The sequence below is a fragment of the Cryphonectria parasitica genome (genome assembly GCF_011745365.1).
Source record: "Cryphonectria parasitica EP155 unplaced genomic scaffold M406scaffold_3, whole genome shotgun sequence".
Classification (NCBI taxonomy): Eukaryota; Fungi; Ascomycota; class Sordariomycetes; order Diaporthales; family Cryphonectriaceae; genus Cryphonectria; species Cryphonectria parasitica.
The window spans coordinates 2272152-2292416 of NW_024468911.1; the positions used below are offsets into that span (position 1 = coordinate 2272152).

The following is a 20265-nucleotide window of genomic DNA, read 5'->3' on the forward strand; positions in this document are numbered from 1 at the left end:
CTGTGCATCCCGTTACACAACTGCCGCCCCTCTACTGCTTCCCCCCATTTCCATCTCTCTTTTGTCCGACACTGGCTGGCTGGCTACCAAACAGATTCAAGCACCCATCTCCTGATAACGGGGCAGGTCCTCCGCAGCATCATCATTCACTATCTTCACCATCATTCCCACCACCACCACCGCTCATCGTCCTTCCTCCATAATGCTCCGAGATGGAGTCTCAAACACATCAATGATGGCGGTGGCTGGGGCGCATGAGCACTAATGGGGAAAATTGGCCTGGCGTGCCTTTCTTTTACGGCCCGGTCCGATAAGTAAATGAATGGGGTCTACAAGTGGTCTTTCGGGTTTTGGTATGACATCAAAGAGACGGGAAGGCGAGTCTCCAGACCCACCACCACTCAAGCTTACATGCACCACTCTCCCGCCCCAACCTCAGTAGTACAGTCAGTGGTAGCAGTAGCCAGCAGCAGATTCCACCAACCATCCCCACAGGACCAGTCAATCAATCACACGCCCCCAACACGGGATGGGAAGAACAGAACCATCCATCGGTCGGCGCGATGCACGGGCAAAAAGGGCCAAAGCCACAGCCAACAAGCTGATCCCCTCGCTGCTCTCGGCTCATCCCCCTCCGGCCCAGCGAGCCCAAAACTGCTGCTGCAGCCTCCTCCGCCGTCTTGCCAACTAGTGCACCAAGTCTCCGTCTGACCATCCGCGCCGTGGACACCCTCACTGCTGCCCGTTCGCTGCAGCAGCAGCAGCAGCAGCAGCAACAGCAGCAGCAACAGCACAGCCCAGGCGGCAACAACAACAACAACAACAACAACAACAACAACAACAACAACAACAACAACAACAACAATGGCTCCACCGCTGCCGACAGAGTGGCTATCCTCAACATGGCCTCGCCGCTCTCGCCAGGCGGCGGGTTCCTTAACGGCGCCACCAGCCAGGAAGAGTCCCTGTGCATGGCGACTACGCTCCTCCCAGCCTTACGCGACGAGTTCTACCGCCTGCCAGAGGTGGGGTGTGTCTACACCCCCGACGTGCTCGTCTTCAGGACAATGGCATCGTCGTCATCGTCGTCGTCGTCGTCGTCGTCCTCTGCGGATGTAGCACAGGACGGAGAGCAGACTGATCTGCTTCCCAAGAGGGACAGGTGGTTTGTTGATGTCGTGAGTGCTGCTATGCTGCGCCTGCCTGAGACCGAGATCGATGAAGATACGGGGCTTGGAAAGTATGTTCACGCCAAGGACAGGGAGCTTGTTATCGACAAGATGAGGGCTGTGATGCGCGTTTTTCAAGCTAAACAGGCGAAAAGGGTTGTCCTTGGTGCTTGGGGCTGTGGTGCGTACGGGAATCCCGTCGGTGAGGTTGCAAGGGCGTGGAAGAAAGTGCTGCTCGGTGGGAATAGCAAAAGGGTGAAGCAGAAAGGAAAGGCTGCTGAACCTCGGAGCGCTTGGGACGGGATCGAAGAGGTGGTGTTTGCGGTCAAGCATGCCGGGATGGCCGAGGCTTTTCAGGCTGCCTTTGGTAAGGAGCACTTGGAGTGGGTGGATGATGAGGTCGGAGACGTGGAATCACAGGGTGGGGAGGAGGATGCTGAGGAGAAAAGACAGAGCGATGAGGTTTCTGAGAGAATTCGTGGGCTCAAATTGCGTATTGATCGTGCACCCGATCCTCACGTCAAGGCAGGGCTGGAGGCGGTGCTGGCAGGATTACTACAGAGTCAAAAGTCTATGGTTTCAATATCTTCAAAGGAAGAGTATGATAGCGAACAGGAAGAGGACGTATGTTGATACGAGGGCTTTGATGAAGAACCAAGCTGATACTTCCTCAGGTAAAATCAAGGTAGCATCTTGGTTTTATGCAGACGTGACTGAGATTTTGTCTCGTGTTACAAAAAAGGGTATAGTGTTCTTAAGTACAGTGTGAGCATCTGAAATAGTATCGTACACCCTCCATAGAAGATGAGAGATGATCTCCGTTCTCACTTCTGTTTTATCCAGGATCTTTCGTCAGGGCGCCACCAGCGCTGGCTCTCACCCAAACAGACAGACCTGTGTTCAGTAGGTGTTTTCCCCCTCTCTTTTCCCGAGTCTCCAGCCATCTGGTAAAGTCTGAGAATGAACTCAGTGCCACTCTGTTGAAAGTCCACTCCTTCATTCATCATCCCACGTAATGTGAGCTCGTATATACAGCTGGTTTCCCAAGTTTTCTCCAGGTGGCGGCACTCGTTTCATGAAATTAGTCCTGGCCGTAGTCCTCGCTTTGTGAAAGCAGACTTTATGCCCACAACTTATGTACTCGTCCATGCATCAAACCGTACTCATCATCCCCTTCCATAACCACCCCTCGACGGCGTATTATCAAGCATCACCGCATAGTCCGCCGGCATCTCCACCGGTGTGCTTCTGGGTTCTGCCGAAGCCGCCATCTCCGCAGCGATGATCGGTGTGCTCAGCTCATGCGCCCCATCATACCCCCAATTCGACTTGTCCTCCTGAACCAGTGCCCTAGGCGGGGTCTGCATCAGGTCCGGGGCACGTCTCCTGTTTTTCCTCCTGCGCATGAGAAAGAAGCCTGCCACGCCAGCCAGGATGACTGCTGCGATCCCGACGCCAACGCCTATGCCGGCTGCTGCTCCTGTTGAGAGCCCGCTGGATGGTGATGGGCTGGCGGTGACAAGAGTTATCGAGCTTGATGCGGACTTGCTCGATCCTGACGTGCTGGAGGCTCCGTCCGCTGTGGTTATTGTCGCCAACGTGGGGGCCGCGGTGTGGCTACTTGGGTAGGTCTGCGAGTCAAAACAGTTCTTAGACTTCTTCTTTCACGCAGCTTGAATGGGGGTTTTTACTTATGAATCGGCAGGAGGAAGAGAAGGGGAAGAGAGCTTACGTTAGCTGTGGAGTACCGGCTATCGTCGATAACACCTATACTCGTAAAGGTATATTGCTCGCCCCTCTGCGCAGACGTGATGTTGGAATTCATGGCCATGAGAGCTGTGACCAGTGTATCCAACCGCCAGCCCGTCCCGTTGGCTAGATTGGAGAAGTAATACGTCCCATCACCCCACGGCTCGATGGTCCAGAACATGGAATCGTCAGAGACGTTGTAGTGCGCCAGCCAGGGCACCGTGTTGCCTGTGAGTCGGTCCTTGTCGCTTCCTGTACCTAATGATGTACCAAGGTAGCCGTTGGGGCCTCCTTCTTCGCAGCGGAGAAGGTATACAGACGAGTTGTATGGGTAGAATTGCCATCTTTGGCCGGTATTGCTTGTGTTGGTGTTTTGAAAGAATACTGCTCCTGTCTACAATGGGTCGAGTCCCCAATCGTTAGTTCTGCTTGTGGTCATGGAGACTCGAGAAGTATGAGTCTAGCCACAAGACAACTCACCAGACCATCCTCATAGAGTGGCGTTCCGTGAAAACATTGATCCTTCTGGCTCGTTACATTGACCTGGTACCAGGCATTTGTATCAAAGTTGAGAGACATCTCTCCTCAAACTGGAGTTGAAGATCGTAGCGTTCTGGATTGATCCAATGGGGTGAACAGCAAGAATCTTATCACGAATTCCGGCACACGAGACAGAGAGAGAAACAGGAGGAAAAAGAAAAAGAAAATCAAAGAGAGGCAGTTATGATATGACTGAAATCAGTTCAGCTGTCTGCCTCAGTAGGATTACGTTACTGCGTCACACAAGACTGACACTGCACACCGGCAGGCATGCCACATAGCAGGCTCCCACCTCCAGGATATAGAATCGTCACATTGTTGATACCAAACACACCCTCATCTCAAGCAGGCATTTTCGGCCGCACTTCCTCAGGGGCGGGCCAGGAGGGGGGGGACGGGGCCAGACGAACAACTCCCAGCCAGTCCCTCGGATTCTCTACATCTTGGCGTGCACATGAAGCAAGGGGGGAGTGCGAGCACGCACATATACAGAAGTGGCTGGTCTCTCGTGCTAGTGCAAGGAATATAATAAGGAGCTGGTTGTGCTAGCGTTATCTGGGTAGTATTCAACGTTCCTTGGAAGAAGGTAAACCCAAGGAAAAACCTAACAACAAACTTATGGGATAGACAGGGCACACGATAAGCGACGTTCCGTGGTGGGTAAGCGATGGTCCGCTGTGGAACTGGGCAGATCGACGGCGGTCATAATATCCGCTCAGGCATACTGACAATCCTTCACTGGCACTCTCTCTGGGAGGAGGAAGCTGGCTGATGATTAGTTCGAGGTGCTAGGGCTGACTGAAGATGATCTTGTCCCATCGTATTGATTGGGTTTAAAGAAGATGCTGACTAGCAGGGCGCATATTTTGGACCCCAACCCCCCTTTTTTGTTTCAGTTTTCTCTTCATATTTTTAACACTTTTTCCAGTTGTTTTGCTACCCAACTGATACTGGGTTATGCAAGTGCTAGGGTATAATAATTCCCAAAGTTCGCCACATAGCTACACCAATCAGAATATTTCATTGCTGAGCATTCTGGACTCGCAGCACAATGGTTTAGAAATCTCACTTAGGGCTTGTGTAACCAAACTGTGGGTATTTATTTAATTATCGCTTACTTCTCTGGCACGGAAGCTGTTGCACCTTTGATGCGAACTGTCGGATCAACACCTCATCTCCAAAACTCTACCCGGAAAGGTCAGAAATAGAGTGGTCAAGCGAATAGATGTTTATTTGGTTCAATGCTCTCCTGCTCCTTCTCTATTAAATACCTTGAGAATCAATTAATGGCAGTGCCTTTGCCCCTAAATTTGAACCGCATCTTCGTCTCATTATTACGGAAATTCCTGCTCACAGGCTAGCACCAATCCTCCATCCAACAGATACCAGCGTCTCACAATTCTGTTCAATCGAGTTGCGCACCAGATCCTCGTCGAAGGTTACTTCTCCCTTCGGGAACACAGCGATGACAGTACTACCTCCGTAATAGAATGCCCCCAGGGTCTGACCTCGCCTGACGCTGGCCCCGACCTCGACCCCGTCGTTGTATTTGATAGACCCAACCAGCATGGCGCCCACGGCGATGATGGCCACAGGGCTCCCTGTAGCAGCCCGCTTCATCACCATGACCGACCTCTTGTTCTCGCAGAACACATTCACGGTGCCAGGCTCGTTGATGGCCTGCGGGTTGACCGTGTAGTACGACCCCGGGATCTCCTTGATAGACTCCACGGTGCCGTCGATGGGTGAGTGCCATCTGTGGTAATCCTGTGGCGCCAGACGCGAGATTGCAATGGAGCCCCCGTCGAACAACTTGGCCAGGTCCGCATCGCCCAGCAGCCTCTCGAGCGTGAAGTGGAATCCCTTGATCCTACGCGGTCGTTAGTCAATAATTCCATCATCTTAATTATCGAGTCCGAGGGGCGTCCATGCCGACTGGGAATAAATAACCTACCAATACTTCGCAGCCAGATCGATCGTAGGAAATGTTGTGAGCCTGCAGTCTGCAAGACTGCTCACGACCTTGTCATTGTCAGGCTCGGCAATCGGCCTCGCATCCGGCCTGAGCTCACGCCCAAAGAACTCATTGAACGTCTTATACTTTGACGGGTCGGGCTCCTTGAGCTGGCTCAGCGTGGCCTGGAGACCAAAGCTCTCGATAAAGGGTTTGATGTGGTCGACGCTGTTGGGCGCGTCGTACTCGCGGCCCATCTTCTCGCTCTGCTCCTTGAGCAGCTGCTTGGTCCTGTTCCACTCCAGGGCCTTCTCCTGCTCGCTTCCGTAGTAGAGCAGATGCATGCCCAGGCGCACGTACATGGACATGGGCTCAAAGCTCTTTTCGCCCGTCTTGCGGTCGATGACGTAGTTGCCCATGTGGAACGCGGCCTCCATGTCCTCGAGGCTGTTGTAGGGGAAGAGGCGCCGCATCCAGGAGTGGGACTGCTCCGTGTTGGCGGGCACGTGCAGGTGCGCCTTGGGCTCTTCGTGGTGAGCGTCCTTGGCGCGGTCGGTCACGGCGCTGATGGCGTGCTCGAGGTGCGAGAAGCGGACATCAGCCGCCGCTTGTTCGGTCGTGTCAGCCATAATTGCTCCTGTGAGCGTGTGCTTGTGCGTGCTGGTAAATAATAATATGTCACTTTCGTGGTGAGCAAGGAACACAACTCTGGTGCAGTTTGCCTTGGTGGTGCCAATGGAGAGAGCAACAATAGTACTACATGAAAGTGGAAGAATGGACGGCTTTCAAAATTGCTGTCATCGGAGGTTTTGTTATGCGATGAAGCTGAAAGGGGCCCACCTTTTTGCCGTGCCGAAATCTCGACACAAGCCTGTTTGGCACTTACCTGCACCTTTGCCCCGCATGAAACCATCGAGGCCTTTGCTGTGGTTCCTTGCTTGCAGCCTGGCAATTGACCAAAGAACGCGGGTCCAGGTCCTAAGACGTCACTCTCACAGGGGTTGGAGATCTGGCAGATGGTCCGGCTTGGCAGAAAGCTTGTTTTTCAACCCTACATGCATCAATAGTGGCCAGCAGATCCTTGGCAGGCCTTGGAATGCTAGTTTCCCAACCGAGGCATATTATGCACTTGTTAGTCAAATCATGTTTAAATCGTCCATAGTCATTGGCGGGCAAGCATACTAATATCCTCATATGTGGTCTGGGCACCCAGCCTGCATTGGACTGGTCGAATGTTGGGGACAGGACATCTAGAGGGTGACATAAGAAAGTGACAAAGCTGCGTGTTTCTGGCTATATCTTTTTTTTGTCTTTTTTTGTCTTTCTTCTTCTTCTTTCCATTCCTTCCGCTCAAGTGATCGATAGCTCTTGATAAGTCTTTTGTGAAGGACATCCAGGTAAATTGTAACCGTATTGTGATCACTTGGCAACAGTATGCATCATGCGACATAAGCACATGCAATAGAAAATACAAGCAGACATTATGGACCACGACTCTCTATAAGACTTCATGCAAGCCGAGCTGCAGATGTCTGAGCCTCAGAGAACAGTCGACGGGCAGACCATCAGGTATCATTCGCGATGGTCAACCTTCCTCGCAGCTTTTGGCGGAGCGGTACTTGACGATTCACGCGCGGCTATGGGTGGAGACGAGAAACGCAATCATGATGCACAGTCGTACGTCTGTACGTTACCTGAAGTAAGGCGCAAGATGGAATGGAGCTACTCTGTGGACACATGGAACGTTAGCTGCATGGTATGAGACTTCTTCGAGGGCCAACTCTTCTATAGAGATGACCCCGATGGTAAAGTATATTCTATTCGTGCTCATCTTGATGGGGTCATAGCATTGCTCTGACAGCCGCACTCGACTCACCTCGAAGGGGGAGCAGGAGTCAAGTGTCCTTTTCGCCTGTCGGTAAGTGGTACTCTGTTATTCAACTCATGTAAGCGACTGCGCAATGCTACCCATTTGCAGGCCAAACTGATCCATGGTAATGATGTACCCATTCTCAGGTTTTGTCGAATTGAGCGACTGCGAAGATTTTCTTGATGGGACAGACAAGCAGGGCTTTCTAAAATTTACGAGAGGGTGCTTCAATGGTGACAAGAGGGCAGAAAGGTTGCAAGGTAAATTCTAGGAAACCCGTGGTTGTACAATCAAAGGGGATGATGAACGTTGGCCAACACCTGATGTCGGCTCAGAGTGCCCGTAACAGACGAGCAATCTATCAGAAGTCAGAACTGAGCCTACATGCAGAGGAACCCCAACAGTACAACTACGATGTCCATATCCAAAGGAACTCACACGCGGGCAGAGAGCAAGCCAGCCAAGGCTGTGACGGACTTCGTGCTTTTCGTCAACGTCTCTCATCCCCTTTTTTGATCGTGCCTGTTCCATCTTTATAAACGTGACAGGTTTTTGCATTCTCTGAGGCCGTGATTCTCGCACTGATGATTTTTTCTTGGTCCGCCGGATTGAACGCAGAACGGTGAACGGCTACACCGTTTCTGTGACTGCAATGATATCAGAGACTCGTATGAGTATCAATGTATGGGCTTCCGATAAGTCATTGTAGTACATACTTGATTTCAACTTCCTTCACCTTACCCAATTTCTGCACATATGGTGTCAGCATCGGGTTACGCTCGGAAGTTGTAGAAGGGGCAAAATGAAAGTTATATATTATATCCGAGACGAGAATTATCTTGCCTGTTCAGCACTGCCACCAAGATTTGTGAATTTCTGTATTGCTCCGTCATATGGCTTAGGCAGTGCCGAGCGTGGAAGGCCGGTCCATTTTACCAAGTGCCTAGCAGAACAGGAAAAGAAACGGGACATGATACAACCTTTGGTTTTACCAGTCTTAGCGACGAGGAATAGAACGAATCGATCGCATTATGTTGTAGTGCAAGTTTTCGAAGCAGTAATAGCAATTCCAAAGGCAGAGGAACAGCATTTATTTTATCTGTAGCGAAAGAAATGGCCAATGACTCTGTAATCTCATTCATCGACATACATATTAGGCCAGCGCATTCTGCTTTGCTATATGATGCTTTGTTACAGTTCTGTTTTCCAGGGTTCGAGCCTTGAAAATGGTATCAACTCAAGAGCCTTGGTGCTGAGACAACGGCTGCGAGTGTCAAAAGGACCACGGAAGCAAACAGTCTATCTTATTCTATCAGCCGGAACTACAATGGCAGTGAGCAACTTGGGGACGTGACTTCAATTCTTACATCAGATGATGCAGCGCAGCCTGCTTTTCGATGAGCCAGACGTATCAAACCCAGGTACCCAGAAACTCTAATATCTAATCAACCAACAGCTCAAAGGATTGACAATCCTCAACAAATTGAGCCAGGCCTCTGTGTCCAGCCAACCTTTGTGCTAAGTTACACCAACAGACAGCCGTGATTGAAGCAGCCACTCAACCCTGAGGTAACACAAGCCTTTCCCTTGTTGGACCCTAGCGTCGGATGGGTCATATGTAACACAACACACGGCCCAGATTGCTTATTTAACAATGCAATACAGCTCTTCGGAAAACATTGCTCTCCTACGGTCCTTTGTCACCCTTTTCTCTACCTTCAAGTGTATCAAGGTGCTCAAGAGGCACGCACATGCGATTATCACTTCTTTCGTGTGGTGTTGGGCTGATATGAAAATACGAGAAGAAAGAAAGAAAGAAAGAAAAAGACCTCTCGAAATGAATACAGGGGCACGAAAAGAAGCACCGAAAACCAGCACAGGCGCCAACCCTGCTGCCATCAGCCCTGAAAAGCCTGGCGGAGTCTTGGAAGACGCCCACCGAGCCCAGCATGAGCCCAAAATTCAGGATCCTTCTCCTCCCAAAGAGGACTTCTTAGCGTGGCTCCAGGTCGTGGGTGCCTTTGCCCTCAATCTGAACACATGGTAAGAATGTACTTGCTCTGTTTTTATGATCATTTAAGCTGTCGCTGACGTGGCCCGTCGTTTGTCCAATTTAGGGGTTTGATGAATGCGTATGGGGTCTTCCAAACATTCTACCAGCTCGACCTTCTCAGTTCCCAGTCGTCGTCCAGTATCGCCTGGATCGGTTCCACGCAGGCCTTCCTACTGTTCCTCGTCTCCGTTATAACTGGTCCAATATTTGACGCCGGCCACCTTCGCTCCCTGCTATGTATCGGTCTCGTCCTGGTCGTCGTGGGCATGATGCTCACCAGCATCACCAGTCGGTACTGGCAAGTGTTCCTGACCCAAGCCGTCATGATGGGTCTCGGCTTTGGCTGTTTATATCTGCCGGCACCTGCAGTCGTCTCCCAGTATTTTCACAGACGCACAGCGCTGGCCATGGGCGTTTCGTCTCTAGGCGCTGCCTTAGGTTTGTGGTTTTTACCGCATCTTTGAGCGACTTCTGAAGACGTGGCTGATATTCTTCGACGTTTAGGAGGTGTTATATACCCAATTGTTTTTCACCAGCTTCAGCCACGCATCGGCTTTGATTGGACTGCTCGCGCCCTCGGCTTCATCATTCTGGGAACTACGATTGTTCCAGCCGTCCTTATGAGGTCCAGAGCACCACCAGCAGCAACATGGAGCCTTATCGATCGCGCAGCATTCACAGACGGCCCATATCTCCTATTGAATCTAGGTCTTGTCTTCGGCTTCATGGGTCTATACATCGTCTTTTACTACATCCAACTGTTCTCTCTCGACCGCACCGACGTCTCCTCGGGACTCTCCAATTACCTGCTTGTGATCATCAATGGCTGTTCACTCCTTGGCCGCACAGTCCCCGGCTATTATGCGGACAAGATAGGCTCCATCAACGTGCAGACTATGGCCGCTTTCATCGGGGCCATCTTGACATTCTGCCTTCTGGCAATTCATACTACTCCAGCTCTTGTTGCATACTGCGTGTTGATTGGTATCTGCTCCGGCACGTTCATGGGACTGCCCGCTGCCGGAGTTATCAGTCTCTCGGCAGACAAGAGCAAAATCGGGACGAGGCTGGGAATGACACTCGCCATGGTAGGAGTCGGCGTGTTGATTAGCAATCCAATTGCTGGGGCCATTGTGGGAGAAAATCGGAATTGGGTAGGACTGGTTGTCTGGTGTGGTGTTCTATTAGTCGCCTCAACTGCGTCACTGATGGCAAGCAGGATCGTCAAGGTCGGTCCTGGACTCACCAAGGTACTATGAGAAGGCATTACACCAATTTGGCTGGTTCTACAACACACAAAGGTAGCTCTGAGCGTCCCAGCGCATAGGTTGAGGCTGATGACGACTAGAATTTGACTCTTTGTGGAGGATCCAGTGAAATTCATCATTCGATCTGTCCATATTCACACAGAGATTCTCTCCATGAATCCCAAGATATCCATGTTATCTTCCTGAACATCTGAGATTTGGAGCCCGATAGAGTTCAATACGGGACCTCCTAGATCACAACGGCTGTTTCGTACGTGAAGGCTGTGGGTGCTTGTCTTTCGTCCTGGCTCACTGTACGCATTCTTATAGCGCCATTGGACGGTCCCCGTGAGCCTCCGGGACCCGGCCCAGCTCAAAGTCATAGGCTTCGCCGCTCTCGGTGTCGCGATCCTCGCCGGCACGAAGCTCAACAGGCCCTCCATATAGTACTGTCGAAGATGTCTCGTGATCTCTTGCTTTGTTATCGTTCCCGGTGTTGGGCATTTGTTGCCATCTTCCATAGCTATTCCCCGAGGGATTCTCCCTCGAGTGGTCCCACTGGCTTCCTTTTCTCGCAAAAATTGGCCTCAGGGTTGGAATGGACACGCATATGAGCACGAAATACGCTTCTAGGCTGAATAGGAAGGTGTCAGCACCGCTGAGAAGATTTGGGACCATATTGTCGATGGCTTGAATGGGTTCTTGATACTTACGTCCACCAGATTGCAAGTTCAGCCATGCCATCTGATTTATAGCGATGCGTGAGCAAAGATACCGGGTATTTCGTTCCCGGGACGTTGTGCTTCTTACATGTAAGATCGTTTGTCTTGCCGATAGCTTCGAGCTTGACTGTCTTGATGATGGATGCGACCATGGCACTGACGGGAACTGTTAAATCTAGTGGGCAACCAGCGCGACGCCGATAGAAAGACGAACTCACAAGATACCAAGACCCATCATGCAACTCAGAATGACTTTTTGTTTCCGTCCCATATTCAGGTTCCAGAACAGACTTGCAGGAAAGACCGCGAGTAAGAGATCTACCAGCGAACAGACAGCTATAAATCGATCAGTCGGGGGGATTTCTTCAGAAAGAACGGGGTTTTTCTCTTACATCCTTGGAAAAAGCCCGTATATTCCTGGATATGAACGTCCCAACAGGTCCCGACGATGTTGTGGTCCCAGAAGCGTTGTATGGGTTGACACTGGGACATGCTGATGATGACTGTCCCGACATCGACCACAAACTGTACAGCGATGATAGTCCACAGGAACCTCCGACGCCCTTTGGTAGGGGTCACAATGTTGAGGAGTAAATAGGCATACGAGATCCGACCGAAGCACGGGCACATGATTGAAAAGACTTCACACAAGTAAACCCATTTGACCGAGTTCATTTGATGTAATGCATCGAGATTCTGCACATGCTGCCCAAGGCCCCACGAGACGGCAATGGAGACAAAGATACTATCCCCAAGCGCTAAGGCCTGCCACGAACCGAAACATGTCAACCCTAAGCTGAGTAGGCAGAGAAGGATGATGACAATATAACGGGACTGACTACACTCACTAGGGTGAATAGAATGATCCAGTCATCGAGAGAGAGCCTTTGAATGATATTTCTGCGGACGTAAAATCGTGCTGTGACGATAACGATGGCGATGAAGCTGAAGACCCACGCCACAGCGACAAGCGCGGGTCCAAGATTCTGAGACGTATCACTGGCCATGGAAACAAAGGATATCAGCACAAAAGACGCAGAAGGGAGAAGGGAATAGCGGGTTTCGGCACTGGTCACCTTTGGCCATCAGGAAGCGGTGAGATGGCGGCTTCTGAATGTGTGAAAAAGGAGTAGTTTATGGGAAGGAAGAAGAGGGGAGAAAATCGAAAAGGGAAAAAAGGACCGACATAGCGACGGCAATGCCCTCCAACTCATGCTCAGCAAAACATGTTTCATTAGCCATATGTTACCAACCTCTGTCATCTTTGACGTTTCTCAAGGCGCAAGTTGATGTTCGTACACGACGATCTTGGCTCTAATTCGCCGAGGAACGACATCATTGCTTATGGAGGGATTTGAGTCCAAAGTTGAGCCACTTCGTATGCAAGACGGGAAAGGCTCACGCAGGCTGCACGAGACATTTCCGAGGCACACCGCTCGACGAAAAAATAGTGCACTGATACCGTTCGTTACGGTCGTGCAACCTCGTTGCTGATGCTTTGTGTCTGCCTCGGGATAGAGTGCTGTCGCACAGCATGAGTTTGGGTGACAGTGGTCAGCAGGGCTGTTACGTTTTTCTGCACACGCAGGGCTAGGCGAAATTTTGAGCCTTCCCAAAGTACCGTGCATCTCTCATGTCACAAAGAAATGCACCTGGGTTGCAGTCGCCTTCCAACGGTACAGGCAGTGAAACGCGATTGGCCATACATCGTTGCGCGATTCCCCCACCAAGGATGTAGGCTATTCACTAACAAAGCATAAATTTCGTCATGGTTGTTGGACAACTCGGATTGCTGGGTGGGTCTGATTTTTGGTGTATGTCATTTCTTTTTCACCCTTTCATCTTGTTTTCTAGAAAGAAAAAAAGACCACACAACCACTTTGCCGAGGAACAATTTGCGATGACCGACCAAACAGTTGCCCTCATTGCACAGCTGAGCTCTTTGGGTGAGAAGCTCTCTTCGGGTGAGAGTGATCAAAGCGTACGAAATGAAGCACTTGGTTTGAGCCGCAGAATCACGGCGAGCCTCGAACAGCCGCAAAACATTGCAGTTGACCTGGCATTTTCTGTGTGTCCACTTTCACTTTTACTGTCCCGGGCCCCTCGCCCCCTCCAACCCTGATACTGGCATCAGCCGCCCATATTGACTGTGTACAGCCCCTCCTAGCTACGGCTGCCAGAATAGCCGATGGCCTGGATCTCTTCAAGCACATCGCAAGCAACAAGGGGCCCATCACCTCCCAGAAACTGGCATCCCTCTCTAATGGTGAAGAACTTCTGATCGGTAGGACACTCGCCTTCATGTAAGAGGACAAACTTCGGTTTAACACCAGCACAGTTCGAGTCCTAAGGCCCCTCGCAACCATTGGTTTTATCAATGAAGTTGGGGAACAGACATGGGAGGCTACACCTATCACAAAAGCTATGGCCACGGAGGAGGTCGCCTCTGGGCATCGAATGGTGTAAGTCACATCGCCACTTGGTCTGCGGGATTCAGATCCAGATGGGATACTCATACTAGAGTACAGTGGTGAGATGATCATGGGTGCCGCGCAGAAAGCACCAAACTATCTACGCGAGGCCGGTTATCGCTGCCCGACAGATCCTCGTGATGGGTTTATGCAGTATGCATTTCAGACGAAAATGACGACTTTTGAGCTCTTCAGCACGATCCCGAGAATCTTCAAAGACTTCAACACCTTCATGGGAAATACTATGGGGGCAAGGAACTATTGGGTTGACTGGTTCCCAATTCATGAACGTCTACTCCATGGTGCAAAGAGCAACTCAGCTCTGGTCGTGGATGTAGGCGCTGGCAGGGGCCATGATGTGCTGGCATTCCATGCCAAGTATCCAGGTCGAGGGCGTCTCGTTCTCCAAGACCTGCAACCCGTGACTGACAGTCTTGCTGATCTTGACCCGGCCATCGAGGTTATGGCTCATGACTTCTTCGCTGAACAGCCTGTCAAGGGTAGGGAGAACCTCGTCTCTATTCTGGCTTGGTGCGGATATTTCGATATGGAACATTCCTGCTAATGTAACACAGGTGCCCGATCGTACTTCTATCACCACATCTTGCATGATTGGTCGGAACAATATTGTCTGAAAATACTGGAGCAGGTCAAAAAGGCCATGACGCCAGGATATTCCAAGCTCCTTATTCACGATTTAATCGTCCCAGAGCAAGGAGCCGACAAGTTCACCGCCGTATTTGATCTAGTCATGATGGCTTTCAACGCTGGGATGGAGAGGACCGAGACTCAGTGGAGGGAGCTACTCGACAAGGCCGGTTTTGAGGTGATCAAGGCATGGCCACCCCCAGAGGCGGGTGCAGACGGCATCATCGAAGCTATGCTTAAGGAATGAGAGATTTTTGTATGCATAGCACCCTGCAAATCCATTCTATTTGGGAGGGTATATAGATCAGCCATCAACTTCCGGATTCCTCCGGTCCACCATCAACGTTGCTTTCACCAATTCTGCATGTACCATTTCCAAACCGATTAATTACAAGAAAGCTTCCATAGAGCCTGGCCTTTGCAGCAACTCCACCTCAAACAAATTAAATGTCCGCTCTGAGGCCCATGAATTCAGGGCCTCCCAATTCGCGCAAGTGTGCGAATCGACATCGAAATTGGTTGGGTAGAACCCAGACTTGTCTTCAGGGTGTTGTGCAGTGTTGTTGATCCAGCGAAATGTGACCATGGATAGATCCGGCTGGCACATGAGCGCTTCGCGGATGTATTCTACACAGTGATCTGATTTTGAGCCTTAGCATGGATCCTACTTGTACTCATACCACACTATAACGTACCAACATGCTTAGCCTCACGTTGCATTGCATCGTCTGACTTTCCATGGTGATAGTAATCTTTGAATAGCATTCGCTTGACCTTCTTCTGTTGCATTGGTTACTGTCAATCAGTGATCTCTGGCCAGGTGTTCTAGCTTACAAGGACGTACCAAACAGTGTAAAGAGTGAAAGACGCTGAGAGAAACAATCCCTTCGGATCCGTTCTTTGTGTATATCGATGTCAGGTCGTGTTGGTCAAGATACTCCTTCGGTACTTTGATATTATCGTCTAAGTTAAACGGACCAGATTGTCAGAGATCATCGGAATATCGTGTTTTCCGCACGTTATAGAATGCAGACACATCAATATGGACTCACTGCGGAGTAGATCATGCCACGCCTTGTCGAGAGCTGGCCGTGGTTTACCAGCGAAAGGGTTATTTTCAATGTTTGTAAGAAAACGACGTTGTTCCCAGATGAGTTTGCTACCATCAGGCACTGTGAAGACTGGGTATGAGTCATTTGGATAGCCACGAGGATCGCAGTAATGAGGAGATTGCCGACGGCTTGACCTTACGAGTATTCTGAGTGCGATTTGTTGGAATTAAAGCCGAATTAGGCAGAATAGCTGTAGGTTCGGGGCGGAAAGAGACCAAAAGAACGAATAGTAGTGTGTACAGTGAAATTAAGCCTCCGTGGAGATATAGAGTCCAAGAGGTCTCCGACCGTCGGCGTGAGACGTCTTCTGTTCCAAGTAATGGGTCTTCGATTTGGTCTGGAATGTTCCCATCTTCCTCAAAGGATTCTTTTGAGTCCATCATTTTGCTTTCGTTGGCAACTTAGGGGCAGGCGACATGTGAGTAGACTAGCCAGAGAAGCAAACAACTTGCAATGGTTGAGTAGATTTTCCGAGGTGGGTAGCAAGAGTAGGCAGCCAGACTATACTGTGGAACCAGTACAGATTATATGCAACTTGGGGTTCCCCAGTGATGTAGCAAGAAAGGTTATGCACGAACATCCATCCATCCAGTAACGGCAATATTTCTCTGGGCCGTTTGGCCCGATCAAGAATACTCGGATGTGATAATGCAGTGTATGCCCCGAGTAAACACCGTCTTACGTGCTTATATTCTGCCGACAGCGCCTGAATTTTTATTTCATTTTGGCGGTTCATCTCAGACACTTCCATTTCGCATTCCAAGATGTTGCTCTACGGACGTCTACGCGGGTATCATCCAGTCTCTCAGGAGGCGATTTGGCCGTGGGGCGGGCATGGCAAGCACAAGGGTTTTCTTTTCATGATGATGACAGCTCTCCTATCTGGCTTTTTAGGATTTACAGCTGGCTCATTTTTCTCCATCTTTCCCAAGCCCGATTCAGACGTGAAGACATTGATTCTTCAACAACCGGGAGTCAACATCAAAGAGGTTTTCACCAGCATCCACACAACGTTCACGTATAACCGTACATTCGGGGCAGACCCTGAAGTTGACACAGCAACAGCGGAGGCTTGGGATTCGATTGTTCCACGTACGTTTGCTACGCCCATTTCTTACCCTTGGCCACTTTTCCCGGGCACGCCATGTACACGACTGACCATATGCATCGCAACGATTCAGTTGGACAAGGTACAGTCCAATTCCCGCCGCATAGCGCCCAGTTTCACACACTCTCTGTTGTGCACCAGCTGCACTGCCTCGTGAGTTTTTCTGCGCAACCTATCATATTGCGAGTGTTGGTGCTAACTTCCGATTCAGTGGGCCCTTCACCATTCCTACTACACCGCCTTGCATCGAGGCAATGGGGGCGAGGACACTGCATTAGGCCACGTCCGACATTGCTTTGACTATCTACGGCAGAGCCTGACATGTGCCGCCGATATGACCTTAGAGCCAATCGACCACACCCTGGGAGGCGTCACGGGGTGGGGAAATCCTCGTCTTTGCAGAGACTACTCCGCAGTGGCGGCCTGGGCAAGGGAGCATCGCGCAAATAACTTGAAAGGTTTCTCACATGAATAACCTTCAAGCGTGCCAGAATATGCGAGCATGACGCGAGGTTGCATCTCTCTACCTATGGTTGGTCTGCGGTGAAACGGTCAGGGAAGGGATGAGCACCGAGTTTCCCGATGATGCTTGATAGTGCAATCCAATCAGGCTGGCTCGATCCATGATACGGCGGCAGTTTCCAGACATTGTGACCGCTAGAACTGGCCCCTTCGCACCAGGGTAAGACATTATGTGCTACGCACCTTCCAGGGATTAACTTTCGTACTTTGTCGTCCATATAGTACATACTGAATAGCATAAGAACAGATCTATTCTGGTAAATGAATGCTTGGTTTCAGCAAAACCTGGTTATAATATGGGTAGTGGACACCAGAAGATCAATGGCAGGATGTGTTCAGCCTCGGTGGCGATGTGAGAAAATCCATTCCTGGAAACTGATTGGATGGACCGTTGACGATCTCCAAACACTGCTGCTCCTGTAAGTTCGAAAGCCGAAGACCGTGATGGAATTCCCAAATTCGACCGGCCCCCATATCTTTCTCCACTATCAAATAATCCCAAGGTGTGACGGGCGGTGAATTCATAAGACGTAACCTTGACGGTCGTGTTACTGTGGTACATCAGCACCCAGGAATATCTCATCATGGGGTGCTTGGATGCTACCCAAGAGAGAGAGTAAGTTCAACAAGGGCTAATGCACGAGGCTGACATCAGTTACAATCCCGCCGTAGTACAGATAATACTTGATCCAAGTGATTCGTACAGTCTGACAGCTTGGGCGTGGATCAGCATATCCTTCTATGTGTTCTTGTGATTCTGATTACATTGATGGGAAGATGATCCTCTTATGTTGACAGACACTAATGCAGTACAAGGTTACAAGGCTGTCAATAGTACCATGTGGTGAGCGCGGGTTTTTAGTCCTTGCTACCATCTTCATGGTACTAGATTTCAACCTCGTCCACATGTTTACAGTGTTGGTTGGTTTCTAAGTATTTCCCAGATCTGCAGATGACGCAGGACGCGTAAGGGTGATTTTTCTTGCGGCGGATGTTGATCTGAGGATTGTCCATTCGGTTGATGTGATGCGGAGAGGTGGGCTGCATATGCTGCAGTCATCGAAGACACCCTGATTCGACATCAGCATCCGAGAGTCGAGAAGAACAAAAGAGTTTGCATGAAGAGGGATGGGGTCCGAAAACTCAAACTAGAGTGTTGAGATGTATTGGTGTAGTTGACTATAAATCTCGACGAGGGGAATTTTGATCTACATTTTCCAGGCACCTAAATTACCTGCCCCTCTCAAGGCCGCTAGATCAATCCGTCAACTTCTTCCACCACAGACCTCTACTACGTTGCCAACATGAAGATTACTCTCATTCTTGCCTACCTGATGACTGCTTTGGGCGTTGTTGCTCGCCCTGGTAAGTACAATATCCCCGAAATCCGAGGTTTCACAAAATGTTGTTTGCCGACGTAAGTTGACAGTACTGACTACGGGATTAGTTGAGGACTCTGACGAAGCTGTTGCATATCCAGCTTCGGTTGACCAGTCCTGGATTGATTCCCAGACTTGAAACACCATTTGGTATGGATCAACGGCACATCACACCTTCTTCCTCGTGGGAGTACCGTTATCCAGTGGGCAATTGATTGGGTAAACATCCATGGATGCTTTGAATTATCTCTAGTAGTTTCAAATATAGCTCGAAGAATACTTCCAGTCCAGAACGACAAATTGAGCCTTAGTGAACACCTGATGCCGTGAATGCGTGAACAATGAGTGATTTGAGCGTACAGTGCATCTCAAGGAACTTGGCGATTCTGAATGCTTACGGGATGGTCGTTTGAAATACTTTTCCTATTTTGAGGAGGGACAGGAGGGACAGCTAGAGGCCACCCTCGGGGGGATTTGGGTGGGGGAGGAGGGGGGGGACGCCAAGACGAAAGCATAATTACTCGAGGGTCAGCTTGAAAATGTAGTGCACCCGTTGAAGAGTGACTGGTATCCGTTCTAACGACACTCTCATTTGATAATGAGTGTACACATCGCGATTACATTCACCTTTACATAATTGAACCAGATTACCAACTATTTTCTCGGATTCTTCCGTTCTTGATGTAATCAAGTTCCAGACCATGACAGCATCTGTTGAAGGCTACGAAGCTCTCCTCCGAGACTCGACTGAGGAGTCTGGCGAGAGCGGAACCAGTGAGAGAAATATGTACCGCGAACAGCGGTCTTCTTTCTGCAATAAGGTCTCAAAGTACAGTTCAACATTAGCCTTCTTCCTCGGCGTCTCCCTTCTGGTGAATTTCGTCTTGATCCTCTACACCTTTTCGGCATCCGACCCACAAGACAGCGGCTCAATCTACGGTGAGCATGATACTGTTGAATTCCAAGGAAAAACTTGAGATGCCCATCACGAGACGCGTCGATGGCTAACGCTTTATACTACACTGAAGCTGGGCTTCGACGCAACCTGCCCATCCAGATTTATCCAGAAACGGAGTACACCAACACCAATCTCACCGCCACGGCCGAACTCTGGGAAGCTCTGAGCGGCGATCCGGGGGTAGTAGCTCTGTCGACAGAGTTTGTGAACAAAAGTCGCCTTCCGCATGCCATGCGATTTCCTTGGGACGATGAAAAGGGCGTCTACCTGCTCCAAGGGTTCCATAATTTGCATTGTCTTGTGAGTGTACTACTCTGTCCTCAAATTTTGATCCAATATCCCACGACAGAAAAATTTAACTAAATGCTTTCAGCGGACTCTCTTCCGTTACATCAAGTATACGGAGATGCACCAGCCGCAGCATATCGCACTCAGCCATGCACTGCACTGCCTTGACCAGTTGCGACAAGACGTCATTTGCAATGCCGACGACACCCCGCGCTACGCAGGGTTTCAACCTGGTGATACGCCTACGACGGGCTCGGGACAGGTCCGAATGTGCAAAAATTGGAGCGAGCTGGAACGATGGTCCCTCGCCAACACCGCCTGTTTCAAGCATCACGATGAAGTTCCCGGTCCTATGATTGATCGATTCAAGTCGTGTCCTGATGGCCAGGTGCTCTGGCCGACGAAGAGAGAAGAAACGACTGCATCCGAATCAGCAAGAAAGGCAGGATGGTAATATTCATATATTGAGTTTATA

At 50.2% G+C, this 20265-nt stretch overlaps 9 protein-coding genes across 9 annotated transcripts; 5 read left to right on the forward strand and 4 right to left on the reverse strand.

The window, feature by feature from the left end:
* Positions 1-884: 884 nt before the first annotated feature.
* On the forward strand, positions 885-1802 carry M406DRAFT_251912 (uncharacterized protein; the record flags this gene model as incomplete). Its single annotated transcript, XM_040916794.1, has 2 exons — positions 885-1099; positions 1157-1802. Coding segments are annotated over 2 exons (861 nt in total), but the record flags the coding sequence as incomplete, so codon positions are not given.
* A 533-nt stretch (positions 1803-2335) lies between these two features.
* On the reverse strand, positions 2336-3497 carry M406DRAFT_328397 (uncharacterized protein; the record flags this gene model as incomplete). Its single annotated transcript, XM_040920323.1, has 3 exons — positions 2336-2800; positions 2902-3312; positions 3399-3497. The coding sequence occupies 3 exons, from the start codon at positions 3495-3497 to the stop codon at positions 2336-2338; spliced, it is 975 nt and encodes a 324-aa protein (XP_040778270.1).
* A 1178-nt stretch (positions 3498-4675) lies between these two features.
* On the reverse strand, positions 4676-5888 carry M406DRAFT_274789 (uncharacterized protein; the record flags this gene model as incomplete). The annotated part of the gene is made up of 2 exons (XM_040918234.1): positions 4676-5328; positions 5413-5888. 2 exons carry the CDS (start codon positions 5883-5885, stop codon positions 4809-4811), a joined length of 993 nt encoding a protein of 330 aa, XP_040778271.1. The 3' UTR covers positions 4676-4808.
* Positions 5889-8936: 3048 nt separating this feature from the next.
* M406DRAFT_338105 (MFS general substrate transporter) lies at positions 8937-10594 on the forward strand (the record flags this gene model as incomplete). The annotated part of the gene is made up of 4 exons (XM_040921316.1): positions 8937-9053; positions 9249-9325; positions 9400-9773; positions 9840-10594. The coding sequence occupies 4 exons, from the start codon at positions 8937-8939 to the stop codon at positions 10592-10594; spliced, it is 1323 nt and encodes a 440-aa protein (XP_040778272.1).
* Positions 10595-11518: 924 nt separating this feature from the next.
* On the reverse strand, positions 11519-12311 carry M406DRAFT_252473 (uncharacterized protein; the record flags this gene model as incomplete). Its single annotated transcript, XM_040916848.1, has 3 exons — positions 11519-11640; positions 11697-12069; positions 12153-12311. 3 exons carry the CDS (start codon positions 12309-12311, stop codon positions 11519-11521), a joined length of 654 nt encoding a protein of 217 aa, XP_040778273.1.
* An 893-nt stretch (positions 12312-13204) lies between these two features.
* M406DRAFT_345385 (S-adenosyl-L-methionine-dependent methyltransferase) lies at positions 13205-14779 on the forward strand (the record flags this gene model as incomplete). Its single annotated transcript, XM_040922076.1, has 5 exons — positions 13205-13372; positions 13462-13588; positions 13643-13766; positions 13833-14275; positions 14351-14779. 5 exons carry the CDS (start codon positions 13205-13207, stop codon positions 14668-14670), a joined length of 1182 nt encoding a protein of 393 aa, XP_040778274.1. The 3' UTR covers positions 14671-14779.
* A 32-nt stretch (positions 14780-14811) lies between these two features.
* Positions 14812-15590, reverse strand: M406DRAFT_40581 (uncharacterized protein; the record flags this gene model as incomplete). Its single annotated transcript, XM_040924139.1, has 4 exons — positions 14812-15062; positions 15119-15203; positions 15268-15386; positions 15476-15590. Coding segments are annotated over 4 exons (570 nt in total), but the record flags the coding sequence as incomplete, so codon positions are not given.
* A 772-nt stretch (positions 15591-16362) lies between these two features.
* Positions 16363-17262, forward strand: M406DRAFT_355532 (uncharacterized protein). The gene is made up of 3 exons (XM_040923196.1): positions 16363-16627; positions 16717-16796; positions 16855-17262. The coding sequence occupies exons 1-3, from the start codon at positions 16396-16398 to the stop codon at positions 17116-17118; spliced, it is 576 nt and encodes a 191-aa protein (XP_040778276.1). The 5' UTR covers positions 16363-16395; the 3' UTR covers positions 17119-17262.
* A 1983-nt stretch (positions 17263-19245) lies between these two features.
* On the forward strand, positions 19246-20244 carry M406DRAFT_328401 (uncharacterized protein; the record flags this gene model as incomplete). Its single annotated transcript, XM_040920324.1, has 3 exons — positions 19246-19483; positions 19573-19802; positions 19876-20244. 3 exons carry the CDS (start codon positions 19246-19248, stop codon positions 20242-20244), a joined length of 837 nt encoding a protein of 278 aa, XP_040778277.1.
* Positions 20245-20265: the final 21 nt, after the last annotated feature.

Coding starts and splice junctions, on each gene's coding strand:
- M406DRAFT_355532 (XM_040923196.1), top strand. CDS start 16,396: ATGATGATGACAGCTCTCCTATCTGGCTTTTTAGGATTTACAGCTGGC. Junction 16,628..16,716: donor TTGGGATTCGATTGTTCCAC/GTACGTTTGCTA, acceptor GCAACGATTCAG/TTGGACAAGGTACAGTCCAA. Junction 16,797..16,854: donor TGCACCAGCTGCACTGCCTC/GTGAGTTTTTCT, acceptor CTTCCGATTCAG/TGGGCCCTTCACCATTCCTA.